Source organism: Eulemur rufifrons, chromosome 5 (genome assembly GCF_041146395.1).
Source record: "Eulemur rufifrons isolate Redbay chromosome 5, OSU_ERuf_1, whole genome shotgun sequence".
NCBI lineage: Eukaryota > Metazoa > Chordata > Mammalia > Primates > Lemuridae > Eulemur > Eulemur rufifrons.
In genome coordinates, this window is record NC_090987.1 from 39,501,129 (window position 1) to 39,520,687 (window position 19,559).

Sequence of the window (19,559 nt, forward strand, 5' to 3'; positions counted from 1 at the left end):
CTTAGGCCAGGGATGGTGGCTCACCCTTGTAATCCCAGCACGTTGGGAGGCCAAAGTGGGAGGATCTCTTGAGCCCAGGAGTTCAAGGCAGCAATGAACTATAATCACCCCTGTACTCCAGCCTGGGCAACAGAGCGAGACCCCATCTCTAATAAAAATAAATCATATTTAATAAGCCAGCTCTGTTTGGGGTCAGGGGATGGTAATTACTCATTCTAGAATAAGAGCCTTCACTTTATTGAAGGATTCATCTGATATCTTTCAAAATTTAGACATATAAACACGTTTCTAGAAAATAGGATTACATTATTTTTTCCCTCTAGAAACATCTATACCAAACTAATAATTATAGCTGCTTCATGGATATAGGAATTGTTTTATTGTTTTTTCTTCTTACAATAAGTACATATTACTTTTATTATAATGAAAAACATATTTTAAAGTTCCTCCAGTGCAAATTTAAAAGACTTGAATTTTAATACTAGATTCACATTTCATTTTAATGAAAATGTCTGCTCTTGCCTTTTTAGTAAGCACCTATGGAGTGCACAGCAGTGTGCTAAGAGAATCCCAAAGTAAAACTTCTTTTCCTATGAAATCGAAATCTTACTAGCAAGATTCATAGGCATCTTTACAATAAGTAGCTAATATGTGATAGACTCTCAATAAATATTTGTTTAATGAATACATGCATATACCATCAGAAGTATTTTTCACATTCTCGTTTCATAGAGGATCAGCCTTATTCAGTTCATTTATCATACATGTATCATACTTTATCACTTCTAAGACATGCATTGCTCACTTCTCAACAACTCTGAAATCTGAATGGAATTACTGTCAGGTATATTATCACAGGCAATTGCAGCATTCTCTTTTTTATAGTGGTAAATAAAATAACAGTAAGTCTCACACTGACAGCACTTAGATTGAATGACATACAACATATATTATATTTTATATATGCTTTAGAAAGTACAGGTAAATACTTAGGCATGCTTTCCCCAAGGCTCAACTGCGAAAAGTTTTCATGGAACCACTACATTCAATGAACATTCAAGCCTCCAATGATCACGTGAAATCCACAACTACAAATTTATAAATGTTAAAACCAACAGCTGATAAGCAGAAACTTTATAAAAACGTGTGCATATATGAGAGTTTATTTCTGGAATTCTTCAACTTACTATTAAATATTAAACATGTGTCTCTTATATTGAACTTTAATGTAAGAAACAAGTGTTTATAAAATTGTGTACATTTCTAAGCACTCATGTACTTAAAAGACTTTTGTATTTTAGTGTTTGAAGTCAATCCAAAGTTTCTAAGAAATGTAAAAATGACTAAACTGGATAAGAACTCTGAGATATTATAAAAGAAACACTGATAAAACCTTATAGGAGAGATGAAATTAACTAGGAGAAAAATGAAGTTTTACAACAAAGGCAGAGAACACTGAAAAAGAGGGAACAGTTAAAAATGTTTAAAAAGGACAAAACATCACCAAATTAATAAAATGTGAATCATCAGCAAAGTACGACCTACACTAAATACAAAATACAGGAATGACTCTGCACACTGCAATGTTAAAATATTGGGCAAATGACTTAAAATAGTAAATATAACAATGTTTTATTAGTAATTATTGACATCTACTAGTTTGGTGAATGTTTCACTAGGTTTATCTGGTTTAACCAAACAGTCCCTTCAGCATCTCTTAGCCTTCCTCTTTCTCCCATATTTTTGCACAAAGAGAAATTATAGCTGATGTGGAAGTTGGAAGAAGAGGGCAGGAATGGGACTAGCCATACTGGCAACCACTGCTGACCACTGCCTGTCCCTCGACCTCCAATCCTATGATCGCAGGGCCCTGCAAAATACACACAACACATTCCCACTCCCTGCCTTTGCCAACTCAAACTCCAACTCACCTGTCTCCTCATCACAACAGAGTTGCCCAATGCTCTTTTTTTTTTTTTTTTTGAGACAGAGGCTCACTCTGTTGCCAGGTCTAGAGTGCCGTGGCGTCAGCCTAGCTCACAGCAACCTCAAACTCCTGGGCTCAAGCGATCCTCTTGCCTCAGCCTCCCGAGTAGCTGGGACTACAGTAGGCATGCGACACCATGCCCGGCTAATTTTTTCGGTATATATTTTTAGCCATCCATATAATTTCTTTCTGTTTTTAGTAGAGACAGGGTCTCGCTCTTGCTCAGGCTGGTCTCGAACTCCTGAGCTCAAACGATCTGCCCACCTCGGCCTCCCAGAGTGCTAGGATTACAGGCGTGAGCCACCGTGCCTGGCCCCCAATGCTCTTTTCTCTACTGCATACTTTAGGCAATAATTTTCAAGCTGGATAAGTTTCTATTACTATAAAATAAAAAAGGGAAATACATTTTGCTACACAGTAGCAAACACTGAACATAGAAAGAAATAAAAAACCCTGGACTTTTGCAATCAATGTTATATCAAGATCTAAAAAACAAGGAAGAGGTGATGACTAAGAAAAATATAGTACTTTTGTGGCTACAAGTTTACAAAAATATTATTATCAATTCATAATTATGCTGTTATTATTCACTGGAATAATTTGACTTCCAGGTTCAGGTATGTTTTGTTTTGTTTTGTTTTGTTTTAATTTTCAAGTGTTACAGTTTTATGGACTTTTTGGTAGAGTTGAAAGGGCAAGATGAAAGCCAGATCTAATTCATTTAAGTGAGATCAAAACTAAAATTTACAGAAGTGAGAAAATTATCTTTAAGAAGATATTGACTGATTGTGTGATGGTGTGGGTTGCTTTTTCATACGAAATATTTTCAGGAAAGCCTTCTGAAAACGCTTGTGACACAATGGGTACAAAAAAGGATTGACAAAGGAATTGAACCACTGAAGCCAGAATGCAATTTCATACCAATGCGATTTAGGACGCGTCTCTGGGGGGTAAGTTGAAAGAACAATTGTGAACAGAGAATATGGAGCCCAGCAAATGGCAAAAACAATTAGGAGAATGGCCAGTGACTTGGCTAATTTCTTGGCTCTGAGCAGTTCAAGATGTTCCCGTTGGTGAGAAGCTACAGAATCTGACGGGGAGAGGGAACTCGTTTTGGAAGCAATTACATTGCTATTCTTCTGGGTTCTTAAGGAAAGCAAGAGACTGCTCTTTCTCCTCTGTCTCTCTGAATGAAGGGATGCTGCTGCTTCCTTCGGTGCAGGAAGAGATGTCCTCGAAAATAGTCCACATCTGAATGAGTGTCCACAGTGGCTGGAGGAGGCAGAGGTGATTCTAGAATGGCTTTGGCACCTACTGAGATGACCGCGCTTCCACAGGGTCCAGTAAATATTCAAGTTGAAATAAGTGACTAAGATGACCGGGACCAGGAATTCCAAGAATGAAGTGACAGCAAGGATGTACCAATGTGAAAAAAAGCCAGGTTCACACTCCTTATTCCCATTCTTCCAAGACTCAGAAATTAGAATCATTGGCCCATTGGCTAAGAAGGCCAGCACCCACACAGCCACCATCTGAATGACAATCTTTAAGATCCCAGTGTGTTGAGCTCTGTAAGACACCTAAAAGAGACCAAATAAGTTATTTTCAATATAATGAACATATAGTGATTGCATAAAGCATCCCATAAGCCCTCAGAAGTTCCAGGGATATGCAAGAGGTGGGGACAATAACCACCCTGGGTGTCATGTTGTGGACCAGGACGGAGGGTTCAATTTCAGTGGAGCCTGGGCCAAGATGCACTTTCTTAACAATTTTCAAGGGGAAGACTATAACCCTCAAGGTTAAACTTCCGACACTATAGAAAATGTCAAGACCAATATCTAAAATAAGAAAGCAATTTTTCCTATTTTTTCCTAATTGATACTAATCTGAATGTCAAACAACTGACATTCAGAGTGCAATTTATCACAGTATTTCTCAATCTGCAGGCTGGACCAGCATTTTTTAAATTGAAATAGAATAGTCAATGTCAGAATGCATCACACATAGTAAGGGTAGGTATTGTTTGATGATGTTTCATCAAACAAAGCAATGTATCTTTGGGAATACAATATACACAGAGAGAAACACGTGTACTGAATCCCTGTAAAATGCATTTCTGACTGTGATGCCAGACAAAAGAATGGCAGCCATTGCCTTATCTGACTCCAATATTCAGAAAGAATTTATTCTGCAGTTTTTGCTGAGACTTCAAGGTGGGATCAAGAAGAGAAAGAAGAACGCTTGCATCACTCCCAAGAAGGTCAAGCACAAACAGAAAGACGTTTCAACCTGCCGCAGAGAAGCACTACATTGTCATTGAGTATTACCAAATCACTTCTTGGGACGAACATTACCACGTGACAAATACAACGCCAAAGCTGTGATGATCAACCACTTTGAGAGACAGTGGCTAATGGCATTGGCTTGTTTAAGGGCTAAGAATGTTCTAGCCCCACTTGGTCACAAGGACAGGCTCCTATAAGGGAAAATGAGATTCTACAAGTGAGGATTGTCCTCAGATCACAGGATCTGCAATTTTTGCGTCAATCCTCAAATCTTTAAGAATATCTTCTACATCTAAAGACACCTAAGGCCAACAACCCTTTATGAGGGATAAATGTATGACCAAAAATTTTTTAAAGGGACCTGCAACAGGCAACCTTTCTGAACCCCATTTAGATCAGTAAGGTTCCTTCCAGCTCAAATGTTCCATGTTCCTCTGATTTCCTCACTCACAGGAAAGGAAATGATTTACCCTTGAAATTGGAACACGCCTCCCTTTTCACCGTCTCTCATGTACCATTTTCTCTGTGAGTTTTTCAGTCTCATTCTACTGTGGTTTCTCATTTTCTTAAAGGGTTGCAACATTGCACAGCACTGTCTTTCTCTGATGGATTGTACATGCTGAGAAGGGCTCACCAACTGGCTGGAGGTAAGAGGAAGCTAGTTAATAACTGGGGAAAAAAAAACACTAAGTTATTTTTTAAAACTGTAGGGAAGTGTTTTATTTTGTTTTTTCCCTCAAATTACTGGTATTTCTGAGGCTAAGCTAAAATGTATATGGTACTGACCATAAGCTGCCATATAGGATATACTTTTTTGCCTTCTGCTTCCTGTGCCACTAATTAATACATCTCTTGCACTAAATCTAATGATTATAAAGATGGTAACAATACCCAGATGGTCATAAAACTGCATTTAGTTTTTTAATTGCTCTGTTCAGCCTTTGTAACGATATAATACAATATGCTGGAAAGTAATCTCTCTTCCTTTATGCATAAAGTCAATTGAGATAATGGACATCCAAGGGGTTTGCAAAGGGGATGTTGATCTCTTCATCTCTGGGGAGCACGTTTGATAGACAGTTCAAGCATTGCTTGAATCCAGACCCAGGCTGGTTGGAGTAGCCTCCCTGCAATCCTGTAGCCTAGTTCCTGCCCAGCACAGAACATGGCCATTATTCAGTGTATCGACTCTTACCCTACTTTTTCCCCCACCCCAATAAAACATCCCAACATTCCACCAGTCAGGTTTTTTTCTGTAAGGCCAAGTAGCCCACTGGAACTTTCTGGTGTCAATAATGAGATGGGATTGCAGGACCATTCTAAGTGGCTATTGTGGGTTTGAATTGCTCCCCGCCAAAAAGATATGTTGAAGTCCTGACCCCTCCAGTAGCTATGAATGTGACTTGATTTGGAAATATGGTGTTTGCAGATATAATCAAGTTAAGATGAGGTAATAATAACCCAGTGTGACTGGTGTCCTTTTAAGTAGAGAAAACAGGAGACGCGGACACATGGGGAAAACACCATGCAGTGACGGAGGCGGAGAGGGGAGTGATGCATCTGCAAGCCAAGGGAGGTGAGGGATTGCTGGCAACACCAGACGCTCAAAGAAAGGCACGGGGCAGGCTTGTTCTAGAGCCTTCCAAGAGAGGATGGCCCTATCAACACCTCCATTTTAAACTTCTAGTCTCCAGAACTGTGAGAGAATAAATTCCTGTTGTAAGCCACCCCATGTGTGGTCTTTGTCATGGCAGCCCTAGCAAACCAACACAATACCCCAGCCAGTCCTCTCATCGCAGTCTTGATTTTACTGTCATGTTTCTTTCTCCATCTGCAGGTAAAGAAATATTCTTCTCTATCTTAATTCTGTGTACATTTTAATTCCCATTCCTCCAGCTGTCATCTAACCCTGCTCTTCGCTTCCCCACCCAACTCTTTATCCAGCTGCATGGAATCTGCCCTTCCAGAAGACGTCTCTGAGCACCGTAATTGTGTCCTGCCGTCTGCATTGCACTTTTCTGTTCCAAATCATTGTCCAATTTCCTCTTCCCAGGCTCAGCCCCTGCCACACTGTCTTCTCAACTTTCAGCTGCAGTAAGAGTTCACCTTCCCCACTCCCACTTCCTCTGAGCTCCCAGCGGTCTGAGAGGGCCTCCTTCTGGTTTCATGGCTGTGTTTGAACTATTGGCCAACAGAGGTGCCGGTGCTGCCTGAGTACCCCTGCCAGCATTCATGCATTCATTTGTGGAAGCCCCATTACGTATCAGCTCTGTGCTGTGTAGTCGGGACCAGGAATCTAGCAGACCCTTCCCTCACCAAGTTCACCACCTGCGTTGCCAGAAGTCCTCAGGACAAGACCAGGATTAAAAAAAAAAAAAAAAAATCCACTTTCCTTCTGGGCCTCATCATTCCTCACATTGCTCATCTCTCTGGAACTTCTAAGCACTTTTTTTTTCTTTTAGAGACAAGGTCTCCCTCTGTCACCCAGGCTGGAGTGCAGTGGCAAGGGTCATAGCTCACTGCAGCCTCAAACTCCTGGGATCAAGTGATCCTCCAGCCTCAGCCTCCCAGGTAGCTGGGACTACATGTGCACACAATCACACATGGATAATTTTTCTATTTTTTTGTAGAGACTGGGCCTTGTTCTTGCTCAGTCTGGTCTTGAACTTATGGCCTCAAGTATTCCTCCCATCTTGGCCTCTAGAGTAGCTGGGACTATAGGTACATGGCACTATGCCTAGCTAATTTTTCTTACTTTTTTTAGAAATGTGGTCTCGATATGTTGTTCAGGCTGGTCTCCAACTCCTAGCCTCAAGCAATCCTCCCACCTCAGCTTCCAAAAGTGCTAAGATTACAGGCATGAGCCACCATGTCCAGCCAAACCTTTAAGCACTTTTTCTAACTAGGCAAGCTGTCCCTTTTCTGCCCACAAACCTAAGGATAGACTCAAAAGCTTGGACATCCATAAAGGAAGTCTTGGGAACATCCAGTGGACATTAAAGAGAAATGTTAACCCAGAAAGAAAGGAAATTTTTTTTTTTTTTTTTTTTTTTTTTTTTTTTTTTGAGACAGAGTCTCACTCTGTTGCCCGGGCTAGAGTGCTGTGGCATCAGCCTCGCTCACAGCAACCTCAAACTCCTGGGCTCAAGCAATCCTACTGCCTCAGCCTCCCGAGTAGCTGGGACTACAGGCATGCGCCACCATGCCTGGCTAATTTTTTTCTATATATATTTTTAGTTGTCCAGCTAATCTCCTTCTATTTTTATTAGAGACAGGGTCTCGCTCTTGCTCAGTGATCACTGAAGTGATCCTCCTACCTCGGCCTCCCAGAGTGCTAGGATTATAGGCGTGAGCCACCACGCCCAGCCTAGAAAAGAAAATTTTAAAGTATAAATGGAAAAGATTCTGAATTAGAGCACTCTTTTTCAAACATTTGACTGTGACCTAACGTAAGAAATTTATTTTACATCATAACCAAGTACATACACAGAAGTATTCATAAAACAGTACTTACTTTTAATATGTGCAAGGTACTCAGATATTTTCTACTCTAATTTTTTTATTCTGTTCTGTTATGTTCCATCCCATATTTTTTCTTTAAAAAAAAAAAAAAGGCAACTGCCTACAATCCATGAATTGAATACATGATTCAAAAATGGCTCAAGACTTGTCGTTTGAAAAATATGAGATTATAGGCATCTGAATTGATAACTCAAACTTATCCGCATTCTCTCCCTAGTTTGACCAATACAAACTGCAGTGGACCCTGGTGCCAAGGAAGTACCCAATGCCAAGTGACGGAGATAGCTGGCTGTCCCACCACATCTGCTCTCCCCTTCTTCTCCCTGGCCATATAGTGGCTCATATGACACCATGCTTCCCAGCTGCCCTTGCAGGGATATGGGACCATGTGACTAAGCTTCACCAATAAAATGTGAGTGGAACTGACTGTATGATTCTGCACTACTTGGTTAAAAGAAAATCCCTTGCTCTGGACTTCTGCCCTTTCCCTTTCCTGTCTAGAACCTGGTGTGACAAGAACCTCACCTTGACCATGCAGTGGAGGATAATGGCGAGAGCAGGAGCCAGCAAACTATTGCCCTTGGAACAAATGTGGGTCACCACTTGTTTGGGTTAATGAAGTTTTATCAGAACACAGCCAAGTACATTTTTTTTATTTATCACCTACGGCTCTTTCTGTGCTACAATGGTAGATGTGAACAGTGGCAACAGAACACATTAGGTCCTGCATGCCAATAATATTTACCCTCTGGTAAAAGTTTGCCGGTTCCTGCCCTGGAGGGTGCAGAGCTACCTTGTTAGTGGGGTCCCCGGGTAAGTTCCTTCCTGGAGCAGCACCTCCCACCTTTCCTAGACTATCCTGTGAGAGAAAAATAAACTTGTATCTTGCTTGAGCCTCAGCATTTTGGAGTCTCTTTGTTACAGCAGTTGAACTTTGCCTTACCTAATACACCCTCCCAATCCCGTTGGCCTCCAGGCTGCACAGTTCTCCCCGGCCAGAGCTGTCACTGTCCTCTCGACGTCACCAGCACAGCACTTAGTCCACTGCACTGAACCCATCTGTTTCTGGATCTGCCTGCACATAGATTATTACACTCCTCAAAATAGAGACTCTGCTTACTCACTTCCATGTCCCAGCCCTCAGCAAAATGCCTGTCACACCATCGTCCCCCAGAGATTTGGGTTCCTGAGACTCATGAGTGAAAGAGGTTTCCTGGCCAGGTCGCAAAGATTCTAGATCACCGTCCCATAATTCTGTGCCCGCCCCCCCCCCCCTTCCTGACAGCAACTTTATTTTCCCCTTTGTTCTGTTGCTGTGAAATTTAGTTTACTTAAGTATTATCCCTAACAGTGATGAGACTATACCAAACTATGAATAAGTTCAGACATTCTTGGCATGGGTTCTAAAAGGGCATTAGGACTTGATCTTTCTGGCTGGTCCCACTGTATAACCTACAGCTTCCCTGTATACTGTCTTTCTCTTTTGCCATTCAGAACTGGTTTTGTCATCACATTCAAAACTCTGCAATTCTTTCCACTTGCCCATCAACTTCCATTCTGAGAAAAACACTGAGGTCTCAATATGTCTATGGAGTGGAACTGATAAACCTACTGTGAACCTCATGTATATGCAACCTACTGCAGATTCTGTAAACCACTTCTGACAACTTGCCTTGGTTTTCTTTGCCACTATCCCATTTTAGCGGAACACAGGGGGTGACTTACCCAAATCACACAAACTAAGCGCCAATGAGAGCGTTGTGCCAGATAACAAAAGAATAGGGCTCCTCTAAGTTTTGTCAATTAAATTAAAAAAAAAATAAGACTTAAAAATGTTTTTGCTTGGGGACCCAAAATAAACATTTATATAATCTTCTAAGGAAGATGAATTAATGTTTTGACTTACAGCATTCGAGACTGACTGGTATCGATCATAGCTGATGAGGACAATGTTATACACAGATGCCGTACACAAAAGATAGTCAGTAACGAGCCAAAATGCACAGATTTCACTTCCAAATTCCCATTTAAACAGCTTGTGAGGGATGTACAAAGGAATGGAGATCACACCTGCACAGGGAAAAAAATAACGGTTAAAAAAAATAGCATACATCAATGAATACAGAGCAGCAGATTTTAACGGGTACACAACACAATGATATATTTGAGTGCACTAAAATGGTTTGATAATTTAGAAATTCATAATATTTTATCAAGCAGCTCAGAACTAATTTCCTACATACTCTTTAAATTCCATTTTATAGTATCTGTTGTGAACAGTGTGCAGTCGGCCCTCCATATCCAGGTGTTCTGCATCTGTGGACTCAAACCAACCACAGATTGAAAATATTTGGAAGAAAATAACTGTATTGAACATGTACAGACTTTTTTCATGTCATTATTTCCTAAACAATACAGTATAACAACTATTTATGCAGCATTTACATCATATTAAGTATTATAAGTAATTTAGAGATGATTTAAAGTCTGCAGGAGGATGCGCATAAATTATATGCAAATACTGTGGCATTTTATATCAGGGACTTGAGCTTCTGCAGATTTTGCTATTAAAGGGGGGGTCCTGGAACCAATTCCCCGTGGGTACCAAGGGACAGCTGTACTTTCAATGGCTCCTTATGACTTTTCAAATTCAATACAGATCCTGACCTGTATTTCTAGCCACAAATCATCTTTAAGTTCTTCATGGTCCAATCCAAGCAGGATGGACCACCCTTCCCCCAAACACATCCTACATTTTCACATCTCTTTCTCACAGCCTGCGTCATTCTTCATAGAATGTCTTCCTGTCTTCTATTGAGAAGTCTATTCACTTCCTTCTCATTCTTCATGAAGGTCAAAAAATGACGTCCTCCTTCTTGGAATGTCCTCTGCTGAAGTGACCTCTCTGTCCTCTGCACTCCCAGGCACTTTGCTTGTCTCTCTCTCTAGTGGACGAATTACATTCTACTTTATATCATGGTCATCTTTTTAATTTGTCTCTCCTGAGGATTAGGACCATGTCGCAAAGCAATGTTTGGATTTCCTATGACATCTAGAGTTGGCCAATGACATGTACATTTAACTTAAATTAATAACAGCTAATAGGTAATGTATGATTACCATATGTCAGACATCGTGCTATGTGCATTACAGGTGTCATCTTGTTTAATCTTCATAGAAACTTTATGTGGTAGGAACCAAGCTAAGTTAACAGTTAAAGAATCCAAAGCTTGAATAGAAACATAGTTCAACCAAGGTCCACTCAGCTAGTCAGTGAAAACTGGACTTGAAACCAGGCAAAGTGATTTCAGAACCTCTAACGTTGACTAAGACTCTTCACTGGATGAGGAAAGAGATAAGCTTTACCACAGTGATTCAGCCCAGCACAGAAACTGCTTAACTGTGAAAAACAACTAACCCCGGCTCTTTTCCCTTTAGCTTTTAGGGGGTTTTAATTGCATTGACATTTAAGATAGGTGTCACTACTTGCTGAGAATATGATCTATTAAGTGGAAACTCCGTTGAAATCTTATTTCTTTGAGTATCTTCATATTTTTTCAAGTACTTGCAAGGAATTCCCATGTTTGTATGAGAACCAAATTAGCCCATCATTAAGAATAATAGTAAGGCTGGGCGTGGTGGCTCACGCCTGTAATCCTAGCACTCTGGGAGGCCGAGGCAGGAGGATTGCTTGAGTTCAGGAGTTCGAGACCAGCCTGAGCAAGAGCGAGACCCCGTCTCTAATAAAAATAGAAAGAAATCATCTGGCCAACTAAAAATATACATAGAAAAAATTAGCCGGGCATGGTGGCGCATGCCTGCAGTCCCAGCTACTTGGGAGGCTGAGGCAGGAGGATTGCTTGAGCCCAGGAGTTTGAGGTTGCTGTGAGCTAGGCTGACGCCATGGCACTCCAGCCTGGGCAACAGAGTGAGACTCTGTCTCAAAAAAAAAAAAAAAAAAAAGAATAACAGTAAAGCTAAAAGAAAGGAAAAGGAAAGGAAGAAGGAAGGCCTGCATTCTCCGAAAACAAGACCGTGGGAGGCTGTAACGGCCTGGTTTCAGGACCAGCGAGAGGGGATGCGGAACTTAGCATCCTGTAGCTGGGTTTACCCACAGAGATGAGAGATAAGACGCCACAGAGACGAAGAGCTGTGTGGTCAGTTCTTCTATGTAGTTCAAATAACCTGTTTGATTTATGTTTCAACTGTATTTTTAAAGATAAATAAGCTTTCTTATGGTGCCTTTCGTCTCATCAAGGGCGCGTGTGTGCGCATGCGCGCGCTGTGACATAAACTAGATCAGCAGGTTCCCCGAGGTAAATCAAGGTATCTCAAAAACGGAGACATTTACCACATTTTAGCCCACAGTGTGGCTTCCGGTGTTCCCAGCATGAATATTTTCCACAGCTGCTCTCACTTTTTCCACAGAATGAGACAGAAGAGTGAGACGCCAGTCACCGTTGGCCTCCCAGGCACAGCTGACCCGAGGGTTAAAGCGAGGGGCGCGGGTCACATGCTCCCTGCCACACACTCGGAATCACGCGTGTGAAACCCCAGGAGCTGCTTCAAATAGCGGTTAGCCTAAAACAGGCCCCGGTCTAGTCCCTTGTGTCGCTGTCACCGTGTTCTATGTGACGTTTCCGTATGTGACACGCTCACTCCTCTCTCTTGTTGAGCAACAAAGATGTCTGTGGCTCATTCCAAAGGAATTTCAAAAAAGTGAGTCTGAACTATTTCTCTGATATACCCACCCACCTCTTAGTGTTTCTACAGCTTCTATCCTGGAATTGTGTTTCTGGGTCACATGGGCGTGATAAGTAAAACTGAGAGTCAGTTCCTTGAAAAGAGCAATAATCTCTTGGCATGTCTGATTAAAGGAATAAAAAAGTGAAAGAAAACAAATAAACTACATGAAAAGAAGGTGATGAAGGAAAAAAATTAAAAAAGGAGTTGAAAGAACTGAGGAAGAAAAGAAGGAAAGGGAAATAGGATAAGAAGAAACGCCCTGTGAGTCCCTGGCCTGCCCCCACCTCCCCGCTCTCACCTCCTACCCTCCTCCACGCCCCACTCCCCCTACTCCTGCCCCTCTGGCCTCAGGGCCTTTGCACTTGCTGTTCCTTGGCATGAAATGCTCTTCCCCCAGCTCCTTCAGTTTGCTCCAATGTGTCTTTCTCAGCCAGCCCTAGCTCCGAGGTTTAAAACTGCAACCCTGCCCCCTGCACACTCCCTCTCCCTCATCCCTGCTATATTTTTCTCAGTAGCAATTATCGCCCTCTAAAATGTTATCTAATCTTATTGACTTATTTTAATTGTTTATTGTCCTCCCCGTTCCCCTGCTCCCAATAGAAGTAGAAGCACCGTGAGGGCAGGGATTCTCATCTGTATTTTCATTGCTGTGTCCCCAGCACCTCAGAGGGCGCCTGCTTCCAGATAAACAATGGTTGCACGAATGAACAGATGAGGATGGGGAAGCCATATTGCTTTAGATTTGCCACCCATCTGGTATTTCCCCTTCTTTCTAAGCCAGCTACGAAGTGACACCTTCCATGAGAAAGTGATAATCAAAAGGTGGGGGAGATAAAAGACCCTGTTAGTCCTCTGGGCCACCAGAGGGGTGTGTGGGTGACGGTGAGTGCCCAGAGCGTGTTGTGGACTGCGTGTTTGTGCATCCTCCCTCCCCACGTTCATGCGTTGGAGCCCTAACCCCCAATGTGGCTGTATTTAGAGATAAGACTTCTAAGGATGAAACTAAGGGTAAATTATGTCATATGGGTAGGGCCCTGATCCAAGAGGAATAGTGTCCTTATTAGAAGAGACAACGGAGAGCTCACTCACACTCAGAGAAATGCCATGTGAGAATGTAACGAGAAGGCAGCCGTCTGCACGCCAGAAAGAGAGCCCTCACCAGGAACCAAATGTGCCAGAAACTTCATCTGGGCCGTCCCCACCTCTAGAACTGTGAGAAAATAAATGTCTGTTGTTTAAGCCACCCAGTCTATGGTATTTTGTTACAGTAGCCGAGCAGACCAACATGGAGGGCAAGAGAAGAGTCTCGAACCCGGGCATGAAGGTATGAAAGATAAACGTTGCCATCCTGAAAATTTGGTTCAGACTCTGTAGGCAGCAGCCATCTCTTGCCCCTGAAGATCCTGTCCGGGCATCTATCACATGGTCATGTAGACCAAAATACCCACAGATGAAAACACTGGTCACACAATATCAATATTATAGAGAGTGATGTACATGTAGATAGTATATTTTTCCCAGAATAGTGTAGAAATGAGATCTATTTATTTATCACCCAGTATAGCTAGTACTTGAATTTTTCCTCAGCAAATCTTTGTTTTCCAGACAGTAAATTCAGCCTAGGAAGTGAGGTACTCAGGTGCCACAAAATTAGATTCTCGACGGGAGGCCAGCTCTCACACTGGTGAGCAGAATGCATCCATCCAGAAAGCTCACAAATCCGAGTGTGTGTGAGGCTCCAATCTGCTCTGCCATCGTCACACGGCTCTGGAGCTCTGGGTCTCATGACCCTGAATATTAAGAATCGCTGCTTTACAGCCATATAAAACCTCTCATGGTTCTCCCCTGCCCCACCACCCTCTCCGTGCTTTCCTCCAGGCTCAGAACTGAAAGGCTAACAAAGAAGAAAGAACAGTGTTGGCAGAAAACTCAACTCTTGTTACAAAAAGTTCTCAGGGACTGTCTTAATTCTTTTTTTTTTTTTTAGACGGAGTCTCGCTCTGTCCCCTGGACTAGAGTGCAGTGGCATCAGCCTAGCTCACAGCAACCTCAAACTCCTGGGCTTGAGTGATTCTCCTGCCTCAGCCTCCTGAGTAGCTGGGACTACAGGCATGCGCCACCATGCCCAGCTAATTTTTCTATTTTCAGTAGAGATGGGGGTCTCACTCTTGCTCAGGCTGATCTCGAACTCCTGACCTCAAGTGATCCTCCCGCCTTGGCCGCCCAGATTACTAGGATTACAGGTGTGAACCACCGCGCCTGACCATGTCTTAGTTCTCATGTCATGGCCCATATTGTGTTAAATAAGCACACCTCTGGACGAAGCTGGCAGGAGGCAGGGGAAATGTGAAACATGGTCCCAGCAGATTAATGGAGACTCTGACCTGCACCCATCTCCTCTCATCAGGAGTAAAAACAATCATCAGAATTCCCTCCCCACCCACCCGCTGATGGAGGGAGACCACCAGGACCACTGAATAACTACATCTGCAGGGCTGTTTCTCAAAGATGAGCCGCATCTCCAGGTTGTGGTGCTCAAGCCCTTGACGGTGGGGCTACCATGGTCCTTGGGCCTGACATGAGGACATTCTTATCTGGAACCATCTTTGTTCAAGAGCTTTGGGCCCCAGGCTCTCAGCTGTTTCACCCCATCCTTCCTACCACAGGGTAGTCAGGGCCTGGCTGCCTTTGGGTTAGTCGAAACACATCCTCTATTTTAACTGCTGATTGTCATCTAAAAGTTGCAAGATTCTGTGAAGGAGGAAGAGATAAGTGTATTTATAGTGGAATATTCTCTACGTTTGCATAAATATACTTGTGTATCTGTGCATGTTTATGTGAGCATAGAGAATGATGTGGAAGGATCTACAGCAAGCAGTGAAGGTTGCTTACGTGGAGGGATAGAATTTGAGGAGGGAAATGGGGAGATTAATGCATTTTTAAAACATTTCTCTATTGGTTAGCTGCCTTTATCTGTGAGCCTGTAATTTCTATGCCATGAGTCCCAAATCAATCTCTCCAGCTAGAAGTTTCCTCCAGAACTTTCCACGAAACATCAGAACTGTAGCTGCCCACTCCCAATGGGCCTTATTTCTTTTTTTTTTTTTTTTTTTTTTTTTGAGACAGAGTCTCACTCTGTTGCCCAGGCTAGAGTGAGTGCCGTGGCGTCAGCCTAGCTCACAGCAACCTCAAACTCCTGAGCTCAAGCGATCCTCCTGTCTCAGCCTCCCAAGTAGCTGGGACTACAGGCATGCACCACCATGCCCGGCTAATTTTTTCTATATATATTTTTAGCTGTCCATATAATTTCTTTCTATTTTTAGTAGAGATGGGGTCTCGCTCTTGCTCAGGCTGGTCTCGAACTCCTGAGCTCAAACGATCCGCCCACCTCGGCCTCCCAAAGTGCTAGGATTACAGGCGTGAGCCACCGCGCCCGGCCCCAATGGGCCTTATTTCTATTAAGAGTGCCATACTTTTTTAATCCCAGAAACCCAATCTTCAACTCCTCTTTATCTTTCTCCTGGCTGACGCCACCCTTTGCAGTTCTGCCTCCTGCCCGTCCTGTCTACTCTCACCCTAGCCCAAATGCCTGACTTCTGCCTAGATTGCTGCAGGGTGGTCTCTGAAACCATGCTGCCCCACGCCCCCGAGGCCCCACCTCCTCCGGCTCTTCTGATGCCCCAAGGTATAGCTTCCATTCATCCAATCACTCACCTATTTTAAAATCCTTAAATCTCGACATGGCCTGTTCCATAAACTCCACTGCAGACCCATGCTGGTATTCAAAGGCCTTCACTATGTAAAGTCCAGCTTCATCCCTACTGCTCCCCTACACCCATCTGCACACCAGCCAGCTCTAAGCTCACCCCTACGAAGGCGGCACAGTGATTTTCTACCAGCATGCCTTTGCTGAGTCTTGCAATACTCCTCTCCTCCCTGTCTCTGCCTATGGAAACTCTATCCATCCTTCCAAGTTCACTTCAAATGCCACTCTCCACTAACTAAATGTGCTTTATTCCTCCTCTGAGTGCCCGTAGCACGTGTTAGGTGTTTACAGGGTCTCACATTGTTCTTTACTGCTGTAGCCATTTGTGAACTCCTCGTATCCACTCCACTACATTGAGACCTCACTGAAGGAAGAGACGCATCTACTCTTCTATAGATCCCCTGATCGTACCTGCACACCTAACAGTATTTACACATTGTAGATACTGTACTAACATTTGTGACCTGGGTTTGGGGGCCACATATCTGCAGAGAAATCAAAAGAGAAGGGGACTAACATTTGTTGAGCAACCACTGAGTCACAGGCAATGAACTCAATATTCTATGAGTTTTGTTTCATTTTAACATAAATGCAAGCTTTATGTAGCTATAAACAAAATAATCTGTGCAAGATTAGATAATACTAGAAACTCCTATCATCAGCTGACATTTCTGCAATCTACTTATTGTGATAAGCATTGCTAAAAGTGTTAACCATCAGGCAGTGAAAAATTACAAAAGTGCATGTTTTAAAGAAAGATTAATTTGATTTCTATGGTCTCTTACAATTATATAATGCTTTGATAACATATAATATGCAAGGTAGTTTAGTGTCGGGTATATTTGATGATATTCTACACCATATCATAAAATAATACTATTAACCATATTGTTTAATTGATCTGAATATCCCATTTTCTGATTGTGTTGGTTACCAGCAAATATATAAATATATTTCCTATTACTCTAATACTGTGAAAACTATATTTACTTACAGAGGAATATTTCTACTCGTAAGTCTAAACATACAAGGAAAACAGCTACAGAAATAAATAACTTTTGCACTAAGACAGTTTTAGAGCTTTTCTGGACTTATTTTTATTCCATAAAAAGAAAATAAGCTGTTTTCGAATGAAAATTCCCCTACCACACTGATTTACATATGTATTAATATAACATTCCGTTAAAGTTCCATATAGCCCCATTCTCAATACTTAAACTTTGTGTTTTTAAATTTCCCCAATCTCTATTATTTCTCTGTTATTTCCCCTGAAATAACAAATTTAGAAATAAATTACAAATGGAAAAGATTATCTTAAATAAAGACATGTAACTTACCCACAAAGAAGTCAGAAATGGCCAAGTTAAGAAAAAAATAATTACTTCGATGTCTGAGATTTTTGTCCACCACAAAAGCTAAAATGACCACGGCATTTCCTAGCACTGTAGCAAAAGCTAGTAAGTACATAAAAAATGCTAAAGCAATATGGGTGCTTGGTAATAAATTAATTGTGCTATTGGTATCTGACATCATACCAAACGATGAAGAAGCTCAGTATACCCAATTAATCCAGCCAGACAATTCTGAAAAGTACGTTTTTCAAGCAGGTTCTTAAAATATATACTCTCCTGCACAAAACATTTCTGCAATCTAGTGCTGATCTCATAGTACTTCCTGATTCTTGATAAAGTAAACCTGTGGTAACACTGTCTCTTTAACTGATACTGAAAATGTATTTCCAAAATACAGTGAAATGTTTTACCTTGAACATTTTAATGTGATTTATCCATCTTTTGTTAATAGAGCAATATTATATAATATCTATAAAATATAATTGGCATATGGGTAATAAATTGGGCTCTAATGAGATTCTTTTTTCCTTTTTTTTTTTTTTTTTTTTTTGAGACAGGGTCTCACTCTGTCGCCTGGGCTAGGGTGCTGTGGCATCATCTTAGTGCACGACAACCTCAAACTCCTAGGCTCAAGACATCCTCCTAGCTCAGCCTCCCAAGTAGTTGGGACTGCAGGTGCGCACCACCACGCCCGGCTAATTTTTCTATTTTTTGTAGAGATAGGGTCTCACTGTTGCTCAGGCTGGTCTTGAACTCCTAGGCTCAAGCGATCTTCCCACCTCAGCCTCTCAAAGTGCCAGGCTTACAGGCATGAGCCACCATGCCCAGCAGAGATTCATTTTTTAAAACTCATATAGATCCAGTGAAATATTCATTTCTGGCCATGATGGAGTAACAGGGGCTGAATTTCACTGTTCCATCTGAAACAACCAAAAAACTGGACACTGGACATTAAGCAATGAAGGACAACGATCCCTGAAAAAAGGGTTGAGCCCTGCAGTTGCTCCACCTTTCTATCTTGAGAGAGTTTCCAGGGCATGGGCAGGGAGGGGAAATTCAGGCAGAGCCCCGCAGACTCCCTGGCATGAGGAAGAGGAGCTGAGTCAGGAGTACCAGAGAGGACTCAACTACAGACCACAGTGAGAGAACTCCAGAGACCTTCAGAGTTCCACCTCAAGTATTCAAGTCTTCACCAGAGCACTGATCAACACTGTGGAAGAAATGTTCTTAGGCAAGGAAAAAAACTAGTCAAAAAGATTCAAAGGAACAGAACCCAGTACTCAAATAGGGTTAGATATAGCGCCTGCTCCCATCAGCCAAGCAGGAAAAGCTCATAATTCGTGAGGCAGTGGGTAGTATACTCAGAGGGGTCTTGCCTCAGAAGTTGGGAATAGTTAGCCCTATACTAAGCATTTCTTGGGTCCTGCCTGGCAATCTGAAAAGCAATACCTGAAAGGATCAAACTTAATTGCAAGTAACTTAATTGCAGCCTTGAACCCAGCTCAAGAATATTGAACATAAAAATATTCAGTCCCGGCCGGGCACGGTGTCTCACGCCTATAATCCTAGCACTCTGGGAGGCTGAGGCAGGAGGATCGCTCGAGGTCAGGAGTTCGAGACCAGCCTGAGCAAGAGTGAGACCCCGTCTCTACTAAAAATAGAAAGAAATTATCTGGATAGCTAAAAATATATATAGAAAAATTTAGCCGGGCATGGTGGCACATGCCTGTAGTCCCAGCTACTCGGGAGGCTGAGGAAGGAGGATCGCTTGAGCCCAAGGGTTTGAGGTTGCAGTGAGCTGTGATGACGATGATGCCACTGCAATCTACTGGGGGTGACAGAGTAAAACTCCGTCTCAAAAAAAAATAATAATAATTAGACATACATCATATGCGACA

The 19,559-nt window shown here is 42.2% G+C and overlaps 1 protein-coding gene across 2 annotated transcripts; it reads right to left on the minus strand.

The window, feature by feature from the left end:
• Window positions 1–2,754: 2,754 nt before the first annotated feature.
• On the minus strand, window positions 2,755–17,839 carry HRH4 (histamine receptor H4). Of its 2 annotated transcripts, none has more exons than XM_069468175.1 (3): window positions 17,647–17,839; window positions 3,796–3,803; window positions 2,755–3,459 (listed from the first exon to the last, which is right to left on the minus strand). In XM_069468175.1, exons 1-3 carry the CDS (start codon window positions 17,837–17,839, stop codon window positions 2,755–2,757), a joined length of 906 nt encoding a protein of 301 aa, XP_069324276.1. The 2 variants fall into 2 exon arrangements, with proteins under 2 accessions (XP_069324276.1, XP_069324275.1); XM_069468174.1 differs by lacking the exon at window positions 3,796–3,803 and adding an exon at window positions 9,704–9,867 and having other exon boundaries at window positions 2,755–3,567.
• Between the last annotated feature and the right edge of the window lie 1,720 nt (window positions 17,840–19,559).

Bases quoted from the DNA above. Each gene is read 5' to 3' on its own strand.
- HRH4 (XM_069468174.1), bottom strand. From the start codon at position 17,839: ATGTCAGATACCAATAGCACAATTAATTTATTACCAAGCACCCATATT. The intron at 9,868-17,646 runs GTAAGTTACATG...TTCCCTGTGCAG, and splicing joins CATTTCTGACTTCTTTGTGG to GTGTGATCTCCATTCCTTTG. The intron at 3,568-9,703 runs GTAAGTCAAAAC...GGTCTCTTTTAG, and splicing joins ACCAGTCAGTCTCGAATGCT to GTGTCTTACAGAGCTCAACA.